The sequence below is a fragment of the Trachemys scripta genome, chromosome 9 (assembly GCF_013100865.1).
Source record: "Trachemys scripta elegans isolate TJP31775 chromosome 9, CAS_Tse_1.0, whole genome shotgun sequence".
Taxonomy (NCBI): Eukaryota; Metazoa; Chordata; order Testudines; family Emydidae; genus Trachemys; species Trachemys scripta.
The window spans coordinates 11,882,411-11,906,388 of NC_048306.1; the positions used below are offsets into that span (position 1 = coordinate 11,882,411).

The 23,978-nt window shown below is 43.1% G+C and overlaps 1 protein-coding gene across 1 annotated transcript in view; it reads right to left on the minus strand.

Annotated features, from left to right (window-relative positions):
• NRK (Nik related kinase) overlaps positions 1-23,978 on the minus strand; it is a 126,730-nt gene that overhangs the window by 101,597 nt on the left and 1,155 nt on the right. Inside the window, exon 2 of the mRNA XM_034781124.1 lies at positions 17,636-17,701. Coding sequence (XP_034637015.1) covers positions 17,636-17,701 — 66 coding nt within the window. The remainder of the gene's footprint in view (positions 1-17,635; positions 17,702-23,978) is intronic.

Below are 23,978 nucleotides of genomic sequence, written 5' to 3' on the forward strand. Positions count from 1 at the left end.
TGTGCACGGGCACTATCAAGCCAAGTGAACCATTCTAGAGTGAGTGGCGAGGATCTCAGCAGATGCACATGGGCGCAGCCCCACTGAAGTCAAAGAAACTGTGTTCATTTACACCAGCTCAGGTTCTGGCCTAAGCTCTTTGGAACTCCCAATTATCCTTGCATGTTTTAACTTTTTTTTAAACTTGGTTTCTCCTTTTAATTTATTTTTTTAGTGCTTATAAAAGACACCAATAAGTGGAGATTTTCCTAGACAACAGGCTCTGCGTAAATAGCGGCAGTTAAAGCTTTCTTTATCCTGCCTGTTACGAATTATTGTTATTGTTTGTATTCTAGCATCTAGAGGCCTCAACCAAGATTGGTGCCATTGTGCTAGGCACTGTATAGACACATATTAAGAGATAATCCCCACCCTGAAGAGTTTATAATCTAACAGACAAAGGGTGGTAGGCGATACTGAGGCAGAGACACTTGGCCACTGTTTATTATTTGCATTGCGATCAAACCTAGGAGCCCCATTGTGCCAGGCACAGTACAAACAGAACAAAAAAAGGCAAGCTCTTTGGGGCAGGAACTAGGTCTGACCACCGCCGACTCATTTCTCATAAATCATAGACAACTCATTTGATCCTATTGGGATCCAGGCAGACGACTCATTTGATGATACAAGCTTTCAGCCACAAGTGCAGATGAGCCAAAACCAGAACCTCATCTCCACTGTAGTTTTAAAAGGACATTTGTTATGAGAATTCTATCAGGACTCAACAGCATGATGTGCACACACATGCTTCTGAGCGGGCTGAAGACACCGAAGTCAAATCATGCATCTTAGGTGTTTGATCCTTTCTAAAATGGATTCCCATTGCTAAGGCTCTGGAGGCATGTAACAATACAGCATAGACAACAACTGATTGACATACAGCATAGGCAACGATACAGCATAGGCAACAACTGATTTTTAGATGACATCTAAAAAAAATGTCATCTAAAAAAACCCACCCCAATCTCAGTAAATCCCACTATCTTCCTCCTGAAGAGAAATCCCAATAGATGAAATTTACACTGACGGCCAACATGCATACGTCTTGACAGGCCAATGTAGGGATCAAATTCCAGAGGCAAGGCCCTACCTCTAGCCCCACAAAATTCAGCCCCAGGGACTGGTACCAAAAACACCCCAGGTGATCTTGATTGGTGAGGTTCTTACCCACGAAAGCTTATGCTCCCAATACTTCTGTTAGTCTTAAAGGTGCCACAGGACCCTCTGTTGCTTTTTACAGAAGTCTCTAAGGTAATCATGACCCAAGCCATAGGTGGCTCAATAGATCAAAATCCGCACCTGGCTGCCACCTGGAAAGCCGGCGTAGACTTTGGAGAACAAGTGTAATCAGCTCTTTGCTGCTGTAAAATCTGAATAAGCAGCCTATCCATATATGTTGCTGACCACACATCCAGTTGTGTGTTCCGACTCCTAATAAATCCTATTGTTACTGTTTTTTATACAGTGCACAAGGATTAGAAGAAAAAAATTAATAGCTTATATAACAAAACACTAGCGTATGAGATTCATATTACATGCCTGGCACTGAAAGCAGCTGAAAAGAAAACCCACTACTGGCATGTGCGCTTGTAATCTCACAGAAAATAACCTATATTGCAAGTACAGGCAGAATTAACACACGACAGTGTTTGTTGTTCAGACTCTCCATTAATAACCAACTTTTATACTCCACAAAGTCTAGGCTACCTTGGATGTCACACAGACAATCCCATTTGTTAGGGCCCAATCCTGCTCCCACAAGTCAAAGAAAGTCTTCTTACTGATTTTAGTGAGAGTGGGATAAAGCCCTTTGCGGTGTCAGTCAGCCCACAGTGACCCACAGCAAAGCCTGTGAAAATTGTATGCCCATTGAATATGCCCATATTCCTAAAATGAAGAACTCATCTTGTGTCGAGTGTAATGTCTGTAATGACACAGAGTGTCATGGCTGTAATGTAAACATTGCTGTACCAAGCAAATCCAGAAGCTCAGAAAGCAAAATTGCCTTTCATCCACATTGACTGCGCCAAATTCTCTTATCCCACACAAGCCTCAGACTTTGCACACACGGCATCTACTTGGGTGATGGGTGTCTCTGCAAATCCCGTGTGTCGCTTCTGTCTCACATGGCTCATGTTTTCATTTTTTGCTAACCAAAAAGCCACAAATATGACACGAGTTCTTTTGCAGAAGCGGTTATTTTTAAAGGGGTTGCTGGCACTCACATGTGTGCACCGAACCAATGTACAGTACAAAAATGCCTCCAAATAATGGAGAATTTCAATCTGGAAATTCAAACAAACGAACAGTCTTAGGGAATGTCTACACAGCAAAAAGAAAACCTGCTGTACTGACTCTCAGAGCACGGATCAACTGACTTGTGCTGCGGGGCTCAAAATAGCTGCTTGGGCTTGGGCTCAACCGGGCTCTGAAACCTAGCAAGGGGAAAGGGTCTAAGAGCCCAGGCTCCAGCGGAAGCCCCAGCGTCTACGCTGCTATTTTTAGCCCCACAACAAGAGCCTGGGTAAACTGACTCGGGGTCTGAGACTGGCTGCCACGGGTATTTTTTTGCCGTGTAGATGTGCCCTTAGACAGCAATCAACCGGACTTTGTCTATACATTTGTCATTACTATTTAAACAGCCTCAAAAATACACTACATGCTTTACAAACATAAAAAGAGAGGGCAACGCCAAGAGGACGTTAAATCTAAGGACCTGATCACACATGTGAATCTGTGTGGGCAAACCTGCTATGCCCTCATGGAGTTCCTCCACTGATTTCAGTTGGCTCCGTGTGGGCACAAAACTCTGTACATGCAGAGTCATTTGCAGGGTGGGTCCTCTGTACAGAATACAGGTTAGGAAGGAAGATGAAAAGAGATGAAAACAATCCTCTTCTCAGCTATATTCTCCAACTTGTTGGATGGGAGGCCAAAGTTTCCAATCTTTGTTTTGCTACTGCCCCCAGTGAAAGAAGTTTGGCTAAGTCTACTTGATGTTCTCAAGAAAGGAAGGCACAATCAAGAGGTTGGAACTTGACCCCACCTCTCTTCTCCAGCGTTCCTTCTCCATGTCCAACCCTGTCTATGGAGACAGATAGTTCCTGAATCATTAGACAATATTTCACTATCACACTACATCAATAAGGATACCTAAAAGATGGACAATGGCCGATACCTAATGTATGGATCAATATTGTTTGCATGGTTCTGCAGGTCAAGTAAAGCACGTATAAACTGCATATATTTGGGCAAATTCTGGAGGCTGCTACATCAGTCTAAATCTGGAATAACTCCACTGAAGTAATGAATTTATAGTGCCTCAGAATAGAATTTGGTCCCCGGAGCCGTGAGACACAAATATGTGGTAATCCCATATCTGATTATATAATTTGGCCAGTGGATGTGGAATGTTTGAAAGGATGCCTTTTCTAATGAATCTTTCATGTTAAGCTGGAAGGGGCAAATACTAAAGACGTAATTTTCTCCTAGGCTTCTTCTTTTATCTTCCAGGTTTGTTACAAGTTACAATCATGGACAATCTGCTTAAATAATACATCTCAGAGTCCATTATCTGAATCAAATGCATATTTATTTTATAATGTTTTCATTATATATTTTAGTAGAATTATTCACAGGTTTAAAGCAAAAAGTAAAAACAAGAGATTTAAGTAGACAAATGTACCGTAGCAGAAATAATTTGTAAATTGTTTATTCCCTATTTTTTTTTAATGCTAGGAAGAATCCATCATAAAATTTAATTCAATAGACCAGAAGGTTCCTTAACTTTAATGGAATTAATTTCTTAAAAGAACACCAGACAAAGTTCTTCTCATCCTTTTTCCTCCTCATCCCAAAAAGTTTATTTTAATTATCAAAAAGGGACATACAAATATACAAGAAATACTCACTGAAAATATCACAGGAAAAATACGGAATGCAAACTGAATAATAATAAATAATAATTAGAGCTAGTCAGGAAATGTAATATCTGATATTTTGAAATGGGCTTTTGTTCTGAATTGGAACAAAGCTGAAATATCAAACTCTCTCACAGAATGGAAATTCCAAAAAAAAAAAATTGATTCAGAAACATTTGCTGCAAAACATCATCTTAAACATTACATATAATTAAAATGATTATAATATACAAATTGAAGCAAGATGATAAAGTCAAAATGAAACTTTTTGGCATTATTGAAACAAAAAGAGAAAACCGAAATGATTTGTTTCGACTTCTGCTGCTGTCAAAAATTTCATCAAAAAAATCAACCTGCTTTCACAAAATATTTAGATGATGAAACTGCATTTTTACAGAAAACTGTTCTATCAGATTTTTTCCAACCAGCTCCAATAATAATGTTTCGTGCTTATCACAGTTTCTTTTATGCAAGGATGTCAAAGAGTTTTACAAAAATGGGAGATTTATTATCTCCACCTTAATACATGGGATCACAAAGGGTCAGATTTTTAGAAGATCTCCACCCCCACTTAGGTACCAGAATAAGTGACTAGATTTTCAAAATAACCCAGCACATTGAAAGATGTGAAAATCTGGCCAGAAACAACATGATGGGAGCTGTGGTATGCTTGGCACTTTTGAAAATCTGAACCTTATTTAGGGGCCTACAGGGGAACAGAGATCTTCTGAAAACCTGGAATTTATAGGTTTAGTGACAGGAATTCAGCAGCAGAGCTAAGGATATTACTCAGATCGCCTCTGTCTCAGTTCCCTGTTCTAACCATTAGACAATACTTCCTCATTTTAATCACAAAAATATATTGTTTATAGTGCAGTAGTACCTGAGAGCCCCAGTCACAGACCAGGACTCTATTTTGCTTTCTCTGTACAATATAGCCCAGATTGTCACCTATGTGGGAAAAATCCATATAGGGGACCAGAAAGATCACAAAGTTTCCTGTCAAGAGTTTCCCTGGACCACTCCATTCATCAGACCCAAGAAACTATTGGGGAATTAGGAAAAGTGACCTTAAAAACTGTTGTTTTTAAAATACTGTGGGATTCTAAGCAGGTTTTAAAATGTGTGGCTAGGTTAACAGTGTACGCTTAAAGATTACAAATGCATTTTAAAAACAAAATGAACTGCAAATCAGTTATTCTTGTGCTTTCTTCCCAAGATCCACATTCAGAGTTCTGTGCAGCCCAAGAAGATGACTTTTGGCCAGCAGTTCGGGAACAGCCAAAAACCCAGACACGGCAAGTACGATTTTATCACTTAGACATTAAAATGTCAAGTGACTTACTGGACATTTCATAACAGCTGGAGAAGTGGCTGACCTGCTCTTGGGTTTATTGACTGACTGAGGTGTCCAACCCGGGCTGGCAACAAAAAATGGCTTCCAAACTCAATTCCCTTGTAAATCCCACCAAAGAGCAGTGATAGTGATTGCTTTGCCAGCCCAGCTGGCCAGGTAGAGCCTGAAGAGGAGAGCAGAGTCCTGTGCTGGTCTGAGAGAGAGAGAGAGTCCTGCCACTTGCCTGCTTAGAAACTAGCATGAGGCACAAGTCTGGGCCAAATTGTGCTTCTCCTCCTGGCTGGGCTGGGCCATAGAACTGTACTGCCCGAGCAACAGTGCCACAAGGCTGAACCAGGGCACTAGCAGACACCCAGGAGGCAGGGCTTTGGCTCCTCCCCCACCCTGCTTAGCCACACCTCCACAGGGACGTGGAATATTGGCGTGTGCACTAGCCAGTCTTCCCTCAGCCTCCTCTTCGGTTGTGCAAACGACACCATTATATCTAGGCACCGTGCCGGGGGACGAAGGAGGACATTAGAGGAAGAAACTCTCCCCAGTGCAGTCGTTACACTCAATTTCATAACATTATTTTTAGTGACATACGTTGTATTGTTGTGGCCAAATAAATGGCCAAATTGTCAATTTGTCAAGCCCCTCTACCCCACAATGCCACATAGTGTATGGTCAGTATGCTGCTGGTGACTCCTACCTTAGGAATAATTAAGGGCCTATCAATGAACACCAGTTGTGGCAGGCAACTGCACTAGTACATAGATGCACTTGGAAGATGGGAGGAAGGGCTGATTCTCCACTGTCCTGCATCTTGTGCAGTTATTGACACCTGCGCAAAATGGGTGCAAAATGCTGATTTGGAAAGATTTTGCACTCCCGTTGCACTGGGGTCAATGACTACCCTGGGTATAAGGCAGCAGAGAGCCAGTGTAATCCAAGTGAAGATAACTCAAGTTAAGTCCTCAGTGAAGACACAATCTAAGACTGACGGAGCTGCAGATTCATTTTTCACCTCCTGCATCAACAGAATTATTCTCGACATTCCAGTCATTTCCAAGCAGGAGAAGCCACAGAGGACTATAAGATTGCTCAGATGTCGTAGATTTTATACCTAGGAGACAGTGGAGATCCCAGGTGTGACAAACAATCTAATTTGGCCTGTGAACCTTTATGATGGGGATAATGAAGGAGACAGAAAGAACCTAGCGTGACTCTGAGACAGACTAATTTGCAAAGGTGGTGAGTACAGCTTTGTGAGTAACTGAGTTTTATGATTCACTGGCAAGTCTGAATTTTTTTTTTTTAAAAATGGGGGTTTCAGGTTCTATGAAACATTGCTTAAAATTTGAGCTTTTTATTGTTAAACATTTAAAAAATAAAAATATTCGGGGGAAAACTGAAATGTTTCACTTCGGCATTTTTTTAAATGAAATGTTTTGATTTCTGAATTCAAAACAATTTTTTGTTTCCAAATTTCCTTTCATTTTAAGAGGGGTTTTCTTGACCAAAACAACATGGGCAAATTTGCCACCGATTTTGTTTGACACAAATCTGCATTTTCCCCCCCCCAAAATAGGTTTTGTCGAAAAATGTTGCCCAGCTCGAGTGCTGAGCGTTAGGGGATGTGGGTACTCAGCTTTTTAAAAACCAGGCCTTTAAAGTGTACAAGCCAGATCCTCAGCTTATCTTGGTGTAGCTCAACTATTGCAAACTTCCACGTACTTTATCTCTTTATGCTCTTTATCTCAGCCTGTACTTGCATATTATCCTTGCTCTAAAATCTGGTAGCAGGACTAAAGGGATGACGAGCTCCTTCGTTGTCTACCCTCTAGGAAGCATAAGATGTTTGACAGAGGATCACCCATGCAGCTGGATGTGTTATTTAAACACTTGTATAAAAAGATTAAGGAAAGAAATGGAATATTAAGGTACTAGAAGAAAAGATAGAGACCGTGTCTGTTAAGAATTCTGTCTGCATTTACTACCAGTTCTCTTGCAGTGGTATCAGATAGAAGAGTAAATATCACTCAGCAGCCATAGTTATTTGACTAAATAATGAGAGTAACACTGTGGTAAATCAGGCCCAAAGTTGAGACCACCAAACTCACTTGTCAGTAACTTGTTAGTTACTCATCCCAAACTCATTCATTCGATTTTAAACTCTTTGGAACAGGAGTTTTCTTTTCCAGTTCCTGATATGTATAGGCATGATGTGCTTCTTTCTACAGCACCATATAAATACTAGATAACCATTATAATAAAACAAGCAGCAATTCTGGTGGAAAACCTATGGCTATATTCTCAAGAGTATAAGCTCAGATCAGATTGTGAACTCTTTGAGGGTAGGGACCATCTTTTTTAATTCTGTGTTTGTACAGCGCCTAACACGTGGGGGGTCCTGGTCCACGAGTACTGCAATATAAATACGTGGGTAAGGATTTGAGCACAAACCTCCCAGTCCTGCAAGGTGCTGATCACTGTGATCCCAATATAGCAAAGCACTTAAACCATAAGCATGTGCTTAACTTTAAGCACATGAGTAGCCTCACTGATTTCAGTTGCCTGAGTGCTCAGCACTTTGCATGCTCAAGATAATTACCCAGCCTCTTTCCCTAATGTCCAAAAGATCGCCAATGAATCAATCAATACATTTTTTGCCCGTTTTCCCACTTGTAAATATTAGGCCTGATTTCCCACTGCCTTGCACCTCGTCCAAGGCAAGTGCAAAATGTTACCAGATCTGAATGGCAGTATGCTACACCCTCTCTCATGGATGTAAATGGCAAACACCAGTTGCAAAGTAATGAAGAATCAGACCCATATACACACATAAGTTGGAAATGGAAAACCTAATCATTTGTTAGGACTTACTATCTGCTAATGGTTGAAATGGCATCTCTAATGTATTGTGTTGCTCTGTTCAGTCAAAGGAGCTTTACTACCGGTATATTGGAAGCACCTCCACTGCTGATGTTCAGACTGTTCTATGTTCAGACTGTTCTATTTTTGATACACTAGATGTATACTTCAGAAACTTAATAGAATCGCTCTTAAATATTTACTAACCATAACCAGTACTTTATGACTAGCTAATTAATTTCACATGCATGCTCCACTATTTTCAGTTAAAATGCTGAATAGAATTTGGCTTTGTCATGTCACTAAGGAGATAAAGCCAAGAGGAAAAAAAAAATCCACCGCTCATATGCAACAAGTAATTATGAGGAAAACACTGCTGCTGGCTTCAGACTTGGACACTTGTACAGGCAGGGTATTTCTGCTTTCCCCCCTATATTCACACTCAAAGCTATCCACTTTCTGCTGTCTATCAGCTCATCAAATATAGTGAACAAGGCTCTGCTGGACTTGGCTTCCAGGTGGGCATGGTATATCCAGTGGTGTAGGATACACATCTGCTGCATTCCCCAACCCTCTCCATTCTGCTCGTGCCTTTACGGCACATCCTCATTCTGGCTCCCATCATAGATGTGGGAACCTAGCAGGATGGTCAACATGGGGACTCCAGTATTGCCAAGCCCAAGCCTTCAAAGACCATGAGTCAGGCTCTCCAAAATCATGAGATTGGCCTAAAAATAATAACCTAAAATTTATTTCTATGTGCCGTCTGATTTTAAGTCGTTAGGGCTCATGTTTTCACTTTAAACCATGTGGGCTAGAAACTTTTTTTTTTTTTTTTTTTTTTTTTAATGAAAGCTGAAATTCTTACTTACAAGACTCCAGGAGCTTTAAGAAAAGAGAGTGCATATAACAATACTTGTAATAAAATCATGAGAGGTGATAATACTGGGGTTCGGTCACTAAGGGAAGCTTCAGAGTACAAATCAGACTCCTTGTGCCTCTCAATAACTTCTCCTGGCAGGTGCTCTGGTTTGTGTTTGCAATAGAATTGCAGGTGCAAACTGCTCTCGCCAAATGAGAAAGATACAGTAGAACCTGGCAATTAGTAATCAAGATACTTTCCACTGTGGCATGATCTGCAGACAAAAGTAAGAGTCACAAGTCTCTCTGGATTCTAACCGCCCCAGGAACACGTGAACCACACAGTAGCACATAGCCTGCCATTGCCCGTGACACTCTCTCACTGGCCAAAGTACAATGAAGCAGCAGGTATATAATATTTTTTTTCTTTCCTAAATAGGAAGAAAATGAAAGGACTGAATGTGGCAGAAGCCCCATGAATAGGGTGACCAGATATCCCAATTTTATAGGGACAGTCGCGATATTTGGGGCTTTTTGTTATATAGGCTCCTATTACCACTGACCCTCTGTCCCGATTTTTCACACTTGCTATCTGGTCACCCTACTCATGAAGATTGTGTGTTTCGAGGGTACGTGTATGTGAACCTGCCTATAGAGTAAACAGCAGAGAGGGTGAAACACCTAGCAGTATGTGTGGTGCACATATTTTATTAAAATCATGTGTCTGTTGTTTTAAATCTGGAGTGCCATACTACAATCCTTCTCACACAGAATTGTGATTCTCTAGTATATATACAATGATACCGCAACAAACCTGTGGCCACCTACATTAGGACTTCATGGTTGTCCTTCAGCTGCTCACCATGGCTTTTCAAACTTCATGGCAATAGCACAGATGGAACTCGGATCCTCTGGTTCCCAAAGCACACACTCCTACCACTAGAACTAAAGGATAATCTCCATTTGCTGCTAGCACTATAGGGCTGATGACACACACTTGATCAATTCTGACTGCATCCAATAGAGGACAGTGGTACACATACTGTACACCCTAGCCAACGGACTACAATATAAAAAGCTAGTAAGTGACAAGATAACAAACAAAGACCAACAGAACTCTTAAAAAACTCAAGCCTTTACAAAGAAAGGCAACATACAGAACAATATTGTGACCAACTGCCGCTGGGATCTGAAGTTATATTTTACCCTTATCTAGAAGTCCCTATTTGCCATGCCAAAACCCCAGAGCCCTGGTGACTATAATTGGCCTGGAAAACTTAACTGACCAAAAATAAGGAACTATGGTATTAAAATATACTGTGCCTATCTGATGTTTTAAAAAGAACTGTGATTATGACAAGCTCTGGGGATTCCAGTGTTGCAATTCATTAGTGATAAAGGATTAACATTCCTCCAAGGAAGGCAGCCTAGCCCACCCAGCCCTCAAAGGCAGGCGGTTGAAAGATTTCAACCCAGTCCTTGTGCCGGAGCACGTTCAATTTTTGTCTTACAGTGAACATCATAGTAACATTTCTTAAATTTAGCCTTCAAATACATGCCTAAGGCCTACCCTCAATTAAGGCTTTCAGCATAGTCCACAGGCTTTCACACTTCATAATTTAGCAAGGCCACGTGATGCTTTGCGTGCAGTTCCAATTCTTCCCTGACAAATAAACTATGTACAGTATCTGTGTGGTTCTTTCTGGATAATGGGCCTCAATTATTTTATTCAGCTATTTAATAAAATTAATTATGCAGAACTTAACAGACTTAAACAATTTAAGAGAAGCCAAAAAGTCACATGTATGTTTCACGACACCACCTGCTACTGTACATTACTATTATAGTAGCTCATCACTCATGCCAACGTTGAAGAGTGGTTCAATTCCAAAAAGCAGCTGTGTAAAAATAATCCTTTCTTGCTCCGCAGATCTGCTCCTTGTATGTATTCAGAGTCACCCGTGATCAGAGTAGAGATAAAAGCAAGTTTTTATTGGTGTTTTCGCTCCCGTTTGTCCTGAAGAACCAACGAAGCTACAGGAGAGTGAGCTGCAGTCCATCCTCCACCGAATTGTTGACTCTGGCTATGTCCATACTGCAGTTGGAAGAGGGATGGCAGCATTTGTAGATTTACCCAAGCTCGCTTTAACCTAGCCATCTTGGGTTTCAATAGCAGTGAAGCAGCAGCATGGACTTGCTGGCCAGGTACTAGCCCAGTATCCCAGGCAGGCTTGTATAGTTCATTCTGAAGCCCATGTTGCCACAGCATCACTACTATTGGTACTCGTGCTAGCTAGATTAAAGCTAGCTTGGGAATGCCTGTGATAGCAGTGTAAACCGTACCCAGAATATCAACCCATTTACTCATTTAGATTTAAGCAGCCAAAAAAGAACATCCATCCTAAGCTCTAGGAGTCCTTGTCATTGATTACCCACGCAATCCTTATCCACCAGTGCAACACAAAACAGTGACAACCCTTCATAGGTGCCGACTCCGTGGGTGCTCTGGGCCACCAATCAGCTGTTCAGTGGGGCTGCCGATCAGCTATTTGGCAGCTGGTTGGAGGCGCCTGGGGAAGGGCAGAGAGCGTGGGCAGCGGGGGGGGGGAGGGCTTGGATCGGGGTGGGAAGCGGTAGGTGGAGTGAGGGAGAGGCCTCAGGGCAGAGCAGCAATGGGGAAATATAAAAGTCAGCACCCGTGCAATCCCTCCACAATTTACCACTAGCCTGCAAGCAGATATTCCAAAATAAGATCGCCCTGCCTAAAGGGATTCACTCCCCAGCCCCTGGCCTCAGCCCACTCTTCTGCATGATACCACCCCCAACAGTACAACGTCCTGGACATCACTCAGCACTGATTCACAGGAAAAAGTGCCACATACTGCCTCTCCTACACCATGTCCCGGAGCAGCTACGTAAATCTTAGTCGGCTCCCAACCAAGCAGTACCAGGCTCAAACTTGCGAGATGAAAGCCTGAGGTCATGTGGTTGCAGATTTAAAAGGAACTGAAATCAGAGTGTCACACTGATGGCCTACAACTCTCACTTCCTCCCTGGCTAGACTTATGCTTGTGCAGTGCACGAATATTCATCCAAATGGCTGCATTCTTTGCTCCCTCTGGGCAGCTGTATTGATCAGTAGCTTTTACAAATCCTCGCTGGAGCTATACAGCATCTCCCCTGGAGATCAAGCCAAGTGCATCCAAATAGTGGGTTTGCTTGTTAATAAAAGAGTCAGAATATCAGGCATGACTATATCACCAATGGACTGAGTCACGCCTCCCCCACCCATACTAGCGGCTCTCAAACTTTGGGGCAGGGCTCCCAAAGGAGGCCCGGGAATATGTCGAGAGAGGCACAAGAGCTGTGTGCTTTTTTTAAAGAGCTCTGGCTCTCAGCCCCAGGTGCAGACGGGTCATGCATACCCGGGAGGTGTGTGAACCCCCGCCTTTCGGGGAGGTGAGCCCCTGGCCCTACCCCTTCTGCCCGAGGCTCCACCCCTAACCTTTCCACCCCTCTTGCCTGCCAGAGTCCCGAGAGCCCACCACTGCGACCAGAGGAGTGCCAGCCAAACTGCCAGATGGCCTGCCCTAGCTGCGCTGGCTGGCCCGAGCACCAGCCGGCCAGCCCTGAGCACAGGTCTGACCCCGAGGACCGACCCGACCCCTGGGTCAGCCTGAGCTGCCCCTGGGCGCCAGCCGGCCTGAGCCGCATGCTGGCCCGAGCCACCCCAGACCACCCCAAACCCCGAGCTCCAGCCACTGGCCCGAGCTGAGCCCCCACTACCTTTGGGGGAGAGGGGAAGTGAGGGCGGGGCCTCAGGGCGGAGCATGGGCGAGGGTTCAAGGAAGCTTAGCCTTGGATTAGAGGAGGCTTAGCCTCCCCTGGCCTATGATACCCGCTGCCCATGAGGCCAGCCAGAGCCCCGGCACCCAGGCTCGGGCTCTCCTTCCCGCCTCCCCCAACCAATCCCACGTCATCTAGGGTTGGGGCTCTGGCTGTCAGCCCCGGGTGGCAGCAGCAGTGCAGAAATAAGGGTGGCAATGGGGTGCTACGTCTGCTGTTTAAAGTAATATTGACAAATATCACTTTTCACATTGCCACCCTTACTTCTGCGCTGCTGCTGGCGCCATGCTGCCGGCAGAGCTGAGAGGCAGTATATGTACTTGGGGGCGGGGGCGTAAATGACTACAGACACAAAGACGAGGGGGCCAATCAAATAAGTTTGAGAACCACTGCTATAGGCTAACCTGACACACACAGACATATCTCTACTTGAGGGTGGTCAAAGTACCCAACCTCAGGAGGAGTTCTGAGCGGCTTTGCGTTGCAAGCTAGGACAATGACTTCCAAAGCTGCAGGGAATCTCGGCCACGCTTTAAGGGGGTGCAGGATGGAATTCCCTCCACAGGGAGCCAGCCCTGTTGGTTTGTGCAGAAGGGGTCCAGGAAAGGTGCCATTAACCTCACCTCTTCTTTACATGCTTCACAGAGACTGGCACCACTCCCCCTGCAGTCCTTAAGCACAAGGGCTTTCCATTGTGCCAGTCAGCCCATGCACAAGGGAAGCTCCTTACATCTTCTCTATCCCATGAAAACCTGTGTGCAGGGACTGGACACCATCGCTCTCTCTGTGTTTAAAACCTGAGGAGGCACAGTTGAACGAAAGGGTTATGGTGAACCTTTTTATGTGACGTTAAATTTGCTACGCTCGCTGACCATCATCAGTGTTGCCAACTCTCCCCATTTTATCATGAGTCATGTGATATCTGTTTTTTCTTAATGCCTCTGCTCATGGAGTCACGTGATTTCATAAGAATCTCAGCTGTCATTCAAAAAACCCGAACCCAAACCTTTATTTCTAGCCATTATGGCTGAAGATAAAAGCATGAAAATGTGAAACCCAAAGCCTAAAAAAATTTAAAAGGAAAATAAAAAGAACCCCAAATATATCATTTTATAAAATTCTGATTATTTCTATGCCAAACTCATGATTTTGTGTGTCTGACTCATGATTTTTGAATGTTTGAGGTTGCCAATATTGGGATCTGCAAACCTGATCCCCCCCCATATGTTGTTTGAATCTGTACTCCTCTAGCTTTTATTCACTTAAAGCATACAGATCCTATCATTAAAACTGTTCTGTGCAGCTCTGATGTTATTGTGGGCCAACTACATATGTAGACTGGTGTTTCTGTTACAATCTTTGCTTTATAGTGGCTTTATAACTTCCGTTTTAATTGGCAAAGAGCTGAAACTGGGTCTACAACATTCCAGTGATTAGATATCATTTTTTCCTCTCAGAAAGTCTGTTAAGTAGCTTTTTCTATGTAATGATGAATCTCTCATTTTGTTTTTACAGAGTTGCATTCTTTAAAAAAAAAAACCACAGTATAACAATTCTGATTTTCTAGATCCAACTGGTCTGCTTAGTTACTTTGGATACAGTTTGTTGAGCCGGAGTTGTGTTTTAGGTTGTTTATGTGTATATTTAGCTATTTTTGTATGTATGGAAGATATTGCTGCCTTTGGAGAATCAATACATGCTCCTATGACATAATTAAGTATTTGGATAGCCTGGGATTACTTTCTGACTAAAATATTTATGATCACAAGCTAAAAAATGACGCCAGCATCCACTAACCCGTCTCTATCAGTCCCAGCTAACTACAAATCAAAAACAAATTATACACCAGAATAAAATACGTAAATACCATAAAACCCCCGAGTTTGCAAGATGTCTGCAAACAGATTGTATTTTAACAAATTTGTTTAATATTCAAAATGTTTCAATAAATGGCTTTTACCAACACATTTGAGCACAGGAGTATGTGACGACAACTCAAACTGAGTATTCAGATGATTACTCAATATTTGGAATTTGCTAGAAGCTTTGTGTCTGGGTCACCTAAATCACATCATATTGTTTACGTTCCTTGACTGGAAGACTTAACTTTACACTTTCGCCAAGAGCCACTTGTATTTCTTGATTAAACAGATCTTTGTCAATGGGCCCCAAATTCAGTGGTCAGAAATATTTATATGAAGGAAACATTAGTGGTAAGAATGTTCACAGACAGCCAAAAATTAAGCAATGCAAAATAGGCTGAATTGAAAGCAGCATTCTTGTTCAGTTTACTCACAAACAGGCCTTTAAGAAAAACCTGGTATTGCGTTGCTATCTTAGCATTTGAAGGGCCGGATTCTGATCTCAGTTACATCCAAATCTGTCCCTAGCTTGCAGATTTGAAAAGTCCTAACAAATTATTACAACAAAGTTGGTTTTATTGTCCTATTAACTTGGGCCTTATTTAAATTCTTATGCTGCTGTGATTATTTTCCATTCCCAGATATCTAAACTGACCCACTTACTGTTTGGTCACTGGTGCTTGGAAGTGTTACCCAATCATATTCATCCTTGTACCATACATTCCACCAAATACAAGGCTCTCCTTCATTCCCATGAACAAATGCCTCAGGCACTACCCTTAATTAGTATTATCAACATTTCTTACATGCTTTTGCACTTAGATTTTAACATTCAACTAAACCATATGATCTCTCAAAACTTTTTTCTTTTTCAGTAAATAAACTGAACTATGTTTTTCCTTCCTGTTTTTAGGGTGATTAAGGAGCAGCTGATTAACTCCAACCCCAAAAAATCCTTAAAAGAGTATCCAGATACAAATAATTCTCTCTTTGTCATGCGTGGGTTTATTTTAAATTATGAAGGGAAATGATGTAGCAGGCAGCAGCAATCTTCATTTTTGCAGGCAGAAATTCTGTCCTCCATAAAACCCATGCAACCCCACTGATTTCACAGGCCCTAAAAGTTTATTGGCTTCTGATTTGCCTACTGGAACTCTGAATTTTCTACTTTTGACTTCATAATCCTTGCCGCAGCCACTGAGTGCATTGTAACAAACAAGTGAGATTTAACAACTGCAGCAGATGGAAAGTTATGATAAAAATGTCAAATAAAAAAAACGCAGGATGGGAAGGCAAAAAATACAGTATTTCAGCAGAACTGTCTCTACAGACAAGGTGTCCCAGGCTTGTCCATAAGGTATCTACGGATCTTTAAAACCTCAAAGGGAGACCAAAATGTGGAACCAGTTGTTTCTTATTAAACACTAACATACATTTGAGAATTATGTATCTTGGGCATCTTGAGGAATGATAAGTGCTATCCACAAAGGAGGTTCACAGCCTCTTACTAGTGGAGACCCTCCCCTACACCTGACCCCCTCATCGCTATGGATGAGCTGAAGGAGAACCCAAGTCTCCATGACCAGATCCTGCTACAATAGATGCCCCCTCCCCGTGTCCATTTTTTCCTTCTTTTCCTGCCTTTGATCCTTCTTCCTTTTCCTCTTGTTTTTTCTATTTCTGTTGCCTGTGTATTCATAGACAACATTTATTCCTTTTCTAGCTTGTTATTCTGTTGCGGCTTCCCTTCACTGTTCCCCGGTAACCAGAAGACTGCACACTGATTGGAGTGGGAGAGTCCACTGGTGGATGGTCAGAGCAGGGTTACATATGCCCTCAAAGCTGAGTGAGTGCTGCAGGAGAAGAGAAGCCTACGCTAGTGGGATACAGCCTGAGCCTGAATCCTCTATATGTGACCTTGTCCGGTGGCCAACTGCATTACACTGCAAGGAGCAGGGATAGCTGAAAGTGGCTTCCAAAGAGTAGCTCATCACATTATCCACTGCTGCGGGAGCTTGTTTCTGATGGGAATTGTGGGAGATCCAAGGTTAAGGAGCTTTCTCCATTGCTGTGGCCTCTCTCACCTGCCCTGTGCTCTCCTTGGACTAATCTTGTGTCATGGACCCTCCTCCATTTCCCTTCTCCAGGTGGGAAACACTGATCTAAATTCCCTATATATTTTCTCTATTTTTCCTTTTCCGATCATTCCTAAAGAAGGCCTCGTGACTGAAAGACCCCAAATCCACTTCTTTAGACCAGCTGACACCGATTCCCATCTTAAGTCAAACTGTGTATCGCGTAGTTTGCCCAGCATTGTATAGCACGTTCATGTTGTGCTTGGTGAATTATCCGTTGACATAACCAATTGATTGGTAGTTCTGCCCTAGTGTCCCAGCAATGAACTGTAGCAACGGGAAGAGTCAGATACTTGTCAGCCCTCCTGAAGAGCATGGCTAAGTAATTCACTCATGCCAGCTCCCTACAGTGCACAGCTATTTTTGTGAATATTTTTCCGTGTCCTCTCCCCCAAAGAAGGCACTCTACCGGATCTAGTTATTTCTCATGTTAAAATGTTCTCACTATATTTGCACTGTTACCTGCAATCTATGGAAAATATTTTTAGAGTGAAAATGACAAGAGGGAGAGATCAGGGTGGTGGAAATCAGTGTGAGGGCCACCATGGAAAGCTGCCCTTGAAAACGTGGAAGTGTCAGTGGAGGAAAAAGCACACAATTTCACAGCTGCCACTATTCAGGATCGGGCACAAACAGTTATGCAGAGAGACAAAGCAAGCTATTATTGTAACAACCACTCCCACATCTTATATGTTTCCTGTTCTTTGCTATAGGGCAACAGTTATAGCAGGAAAGACATAGTAAATTAAAAAGGCATCAAACCTTATAGACTTGTCCATATGTCCCGTTTCCAACTACTTGCACCAATTCAAATATCCCTGCTGGATCCTGTAAAAAGTACAGTAAATACTGTTATTCATGGCAAAGCGGTTACTCACTTTTCAAAGGGATCACGACTGTTCACAAACAGAATGCAAAAAGTCCAACACGCTTTCTTGTAATGATTTATATTACAAATAGAGAGAATAATAAAACAACTAAATAGTAATACAATCATCAATAGTAAAATATGATGAACTTCTATTACAATTTTCAGCCATGCCTCTAAAAACACTATATAAATCTTAGCCAGTGAAAGTTCAAATACACCAATATCATAGATAAATGCAGATGGGTAAACTGAAGTACATAGAAGTTACATGACTTGCCCATGGTCACATGAAAATTTAGTAGCAGAGGCAGGAATAGAACCCAGAAGTCCCAAGTCTAACCACTGAACCTATCTAGAGGATGAATTTGGACATCTCTTTTCTGTCATGAAATAATTAGTGTTCTACAGAAAGAACGAACAAAAGTTACAAAATGTCCTATAACTCACTTGTGTTTAATTTAGATCTATCCTTACCAAAACAATCATAATATCAAGTCTACATCTAAAATGCACAGTCTCATTTTGCAAAGGTGGACTGGAAGACAGGGAATAAAGAGCTTTTTGTCTCAACATCATGGGTTTGAATCCAGACTTGATTGCTGTTAACTACGACCAACTGCCATGTAACAGATGACCAAGGGCCTATGTGAAATAAGCTAGTACAATTCCATTAAAACCCACCCTTGTCCACAAGGATGAAGTTGAGATCTATCTTGTATCATTTCTCAAGTAGCAAGAGTACTCTGCAGAAGAGTATGGACAAGTAAACATCTACTCCTGCAACTCAGCATGTTAAGAAATCTGTTGTTTCAGTTAAAACTCACTTGAGAGATTTATATAAAACCATTAAGAACTCAAGAGACCAGTTTCTTGGTAGCTGACTGAGCAATTTATCACTCTAGTGCATTTCTTTGGAGGATATCATTGAGAAGTTTGTATGAAATATTATTAATTCCGTGAATCCGTTACTCACCATCTGTTTTAGCTATCTATCATGTTGGGTGATATCTTTGGGTACCACTGAGGGATGTGCTATAGAATCACATAATTCACTCAGAAGTCCAGTTTCTGTGATGCTGGCTGGAAAAGGCCGTCATTTATCACAGAAAAAAATGTTTATCTGGTTGAAGATTATTTGTTGAGTAAATTTTTTTTTTTTTTTGCACAGAAACTGTCCACCTAGGGATTGATCCAACACACTTTGCCTAATCCCCACCCTGAAATAAACAAGAGTTTTCTGCATAAATGAAACCAGACTAGGCTTTTTGTCAGCAGAGTGTCCTGATCAGCGTGCAATAAATTTCATCGTGAGAACAATGTAACAGAGACTTCTACAATTGCATTACTGCGCAGTTATTCCAAAGTCAAATAGCTCCGGAAGTGGCAAAAGCACAAGTCCTCCTTATAGCCGTGAATGTCTATTTTTATCTTGCTTGGATTCTCTGTGTTCCCGGACAGTAAATCTGAACTCACTCATCTTCAGTCCTTTGTAGTTAGATGGTTTTTAATTGTGTCCTTCCCAGATCTCCAACTGTCTGTAAATTTGTTTTATTTAACTAACAAGATGGAACCAGCTCAGACTGACTTTTCACTTATGCACATGCTCGGGAGAAAGGCACAAGGAAATATACTGAAATTAGCAGAGAAATTACACATAAGACGCTAGGGCACAGTTTGAGTTTATCCTTTCTTGATTTCGGTATCGATTCTGAAGTTTCTTACGCATACCAAAATCAATGGAACTATTTCATGTGCAAAAAGTTAGGAAAGCTCATAAAAGGCTTTGCAGGAGTGGAGCCCTTGTATGGTGCTTCATTTCCATTGGTCTAGGATCTAATTAGCTGTGCTCTTTCTTTCAATTATGTTAGAGCCAGCAATAAGGTGAAAATCAAATTAAGCCAAGGTCAAAGTCAGGAGCAAAGAATGGGCCTGGCAGCTATAAGTGGTCCACACTGTTGCCTGGACACTTCCTGGAACACCCCTTGGGTTTATATAGGACAGGGAGCCAATCAGGAGCCATGAAGCTGGTGCCTGTCAGATCCCTTGAGGCGGGACTTCCCATGGTCCATGCCCACAGTGGGTCATGGGCAGCTGAGCAGCAAGCTGGTTACAGCAGCGGCTGACTGGCACCATGGAGATGCCAAGTGCCTGGAAACTCTGCAGGCCTGAGTTCTAGACTCGTGGGGCCTTACAGTTGGGCAGCATAAGCGCTACCCCCAGTGCTGATCCATCAAATATTCAGACACCCTCACCCTCCCTGGAATTCTTCCTCATTAGAGCTCCTTTGTGGAATGGGCACTATAGCAGTGTTTCTCAAATGCGGCCACCGTGGCCGCATTTGGCCAACACGGGCTTTTCTTGCGGCCACAGCCTCCTGGGAGGTGGTGGTGGGGAGAAAAGCAGTGGCTCTTCCCCCAGGGCCCCCAGCAGTGTTTGGGTCCTGCTCCTCCCCTCCCACAGAGACACAAAAAGCTGAAGGAGCAGGCAGCCAGCTAATTCCCCACCTTTCGGGGGGCAGTAAGATTGGGCTTCAGCCCTGGGGTGGCAGATGGCAGGCTCCAACCACGGGGCTTTGGGCTCCATTCCCCAGCCATGCTGTGGTGGGCTCTGGCCCAGAGCTCACCCACCATCCCCCCAATCACTGCTGGCCCCCACTGCCTCCCCTAGTGCCCCGTCACCCCCGGCCTCCACTGCCTTCCTACCCACCTCCCCATTCAGGACTTGCCTGGGCTGAGTAAGTCTGCTGTGAAAAGTGATATTTGTTGGTATACTAATACACCTCTACCCCGATATAACGCTGCCCTCGGGAGCCAAAAAATCTTTATAGGTGAAACCGCGTTATATTGAACTTGCTTTGATCCGCCGGAGTGCGCAGCCCCGTCCCCCCCGGAGCACTGCTTTACCGCGTTATATCCGAATTCGTGTTATATCGGGTCGCATTATATCGGGGTAGAGGTGTATTACTTTTCACAGCAGCTTAGTAGCTAGCAAGTCTTTAAGGAAAAGCAACCAAAAAAGCAAAAGACACAAGAAAAAAAAGACAACATGCAAAGCACCTCATTTGTGTTTCTATTCTGTTTAGGTCCAGTAAAGCATAGAGACAACTCTACATTATTTTTATTATTGAATCTACAAAAAAACCCAACAACCCTACATATGTAAATTACTATGATTTAGGCATGTCTATGTGCATATTTATTTGTTTTCCCCAAAGTTAATTAAGTATTTTAGGAAAAATTGTCAGAGCGGCACCAGCAAGTGTTGGTGGCCGCACTCTGAGGCCACCAAAATTTTTGTTGTGTGAACCCCTGCACTATAGAATCCTAGAGCAATTGCCCCACCCATGGATCTTTCTCTGGAAGATAGTGGTGATAAATTAGCTGTTGTGAATGGCACACAACAATGTGGATGAAAAGAAGTTTAATTTCTCATTAAGTTCATGCACCCAATACCTCAATGGTAAAATCAGCTCTACCTATAATAGGGTGAGAGGAAAGAAGTTCTCTGTTTATGCAAATGAACCTATGCAGGGTTTATCTGCCTCAAAACCAGCTTTATCAACCCATTTGGCCTACTACCCCCCACCCTCTCCAGATCTAGTTTGTGAAAATGTTGAGCACATTAGGAAAAACCTATGCAGCTAGCTACTGGCTTCCACCATTTAAATGAATGCCAACAGTAGATCAGATATAGCAAAAAAAACCTGTCTACCACCTTTAGTAGCCAATTCAATTTTCATGTCTCAAGTCTCCAAAGAAATGACTATAGCCAATAGGCTTGACCCTCTCTCTTCTTTTAATCAATGCACAGTATTAAACAGGGCCTTGCTGGTGTGACAAATGCTGGGATCTGTGTACTGTCCTTGTCTGGTTGGACATGAGCACTGCACCCTCAGCTGGCACATTATGGTTAAGTCCTCACACTGGGCCAAGTTCTTAATTATCTCAGAGGTAGGAATCATCTTTGATGTAGTGCTTCCTTTCAGCGAACATTTTAAAACTCCATAGCCCGTATAACCCTTCACCACCTACCCAACTGCCAAGTTGCTACATTTCCTTTGACCAATGCCAAAATTCTGACCCAAACATTCATCACTTTGAGGTTAATTACTGTAATGCCCTGTACCATATGCTGGTCTTCTTGCTTTCCTTTATCATCTGCAGAGTGTTCAAAAGGCAACAGCAAGACTGCTGACCTAGATGCCACCTGGGCAACATATTACCCATCTACAGGGTGGCATGCCAAATGCTGCACACAACAGGATACCGACTGAAATACACTTTTCATGGATTCTGCAGCCAGGCAAGAGAAAAGAGTTTGCAGCTCTGATTTTTCTGCTGGGCCTCTGTCCCTCTTTACAGGAGCAAAAAATCAAAAGGCATTTTAGCCCTCTGGTTGCCCTTATGAAACGAGCAACCCTGGAAGGTCGGTAACATAAATTTACACCGTTAGATCACCAGGGCAGCACGGGGTAATAACCTGGTTTGGAAGCCAAAGAGCAGCACAACTCCACCCTGATGCTCCCTGAACTTTTGGAATGTATGGGCCAGACCACCTCTTCCCATGGGAGGAGGGGGCCCCGGAGGAGGACATCTCTGTGAGGATCCCCTCATAGCCCCACCTCCTCCAGTGGGATGGTAACACCCAGGGAACTAATGCCATGTGCCTCTGCACTGGTTCTGCCCTCAATTGGCTGCCTCCCTCACAACAATGCGATAGCATAGTTCCACACTACCTGGCATAGCTTTGGCCATGGCTGACCCAGGGAGAGGGCTTTGCAAAATATGACCCCAGATCAAATTTGTTTTCCCCTCCACTCATAATTTCCATGGGGCTGGAAATTTGCTGGCCTCAGCCTGTCTCCACTCTTGCCTCCTGTGTGGACCCAAGACTGCAGCCTCTGCTGGGTCTGGGAAGCAGGGACTATGCTGTGGAGATAGCTGAACACTGTCTTACATGTGGATCAAGGGGGCACTTTGGGACTCTTTAGTGTTTCCCTATTGAGGTCTAGACCTGCAGTATTCAGGATCTCTGGGGTAAAACCCTGTGGGAGATTTGCTGGCTTTGACACTGAAAGCCAGCAGGCTGCTTTACAAAGCTATTCTCCTTCCTGCTCACACAGGATTCTTATTTCTTTAACAAGATAAGACACATCCACGTAACTTCATCACTTTGTCTTACTCGTCCAAGTGTAGCTACATTTCAGGTTGAATTCTGGCTTTCCTGGCCATGACCGGGTCAGTGGGTCCTGTGCCATCATTGCAATCCCTACGATACTGCAGGCCTTTTATTTTTCCTGCCTCTTGTGTTTGGAACCCCCGCCATATGATTTCTGTGCAGGGTTTTCCAAACCCTCTTTTAAAGTCATTTTTAGAAAATATCTTGCTTTGGTTTCCCTGTCTGAGGCTGAAAGCACTTCGCCACAGTTCTACTAGTTTTTTCCCCTCCCTGGATAGGAAGAGTGCATTAGAAGAATAGCTGTGGCTGGACTGGCATGATATTTCCACTCATCTTTTTAAACATCTAAGCTGGCCACCTAAGTTGCAACCGTGTTAACTCTTTGTGGGCATGAAATATGACCAGGATCGGTTTTATGGAGACAGAGCTGGTTTACATTAAAACCCTGGAAGTTGCAAGAGCAGGCACGATGCTAGTATTTATAATCAGCCATATTCATGTCAGCTTTGTTGGCCTTGCAAAAATAGGGGACACACACACACACACGGGCCCTATTTACCACACCCACCCTCTCCCCACACCTTTGCGGGATTAAAGTAATTCTTATTGAAGTCAATGGGAATTAGTTACTGGGGAAGGGGAAGGGGACAGTGATGAGATTGGAATAAAATAAAACAACATCTCTGGACCCAAAAATCCTGTTTATTTTATACCTGTGAGTCGACTTGAGTACAGTTATTGCAGGAGTAAGGTGAGGAGCATTCAATGTAGGTATGTGAGTACTTGGGGCTAAATTCTCTGCTGGTGGAACTGGGCACAGCGTCATTGACTTCAATAGAGTTTCACCCATTTGCACCATCAGAACATGTGGTCCTCTGTGTGCATTTTAGAGATATTTACACAGACGGGGTGAAATCCTGTGTGTCTTACTCTGCAAGGAGTCCAGTCCCCCTAAAGGTCAGTCATGCAAGGAAGACTGGGCCCACAGTTTGCACAGCCCAGGCCATCTTTACATAGCTTTAAACAGCTCGCAGGCAACCTACATAGTGACACCTA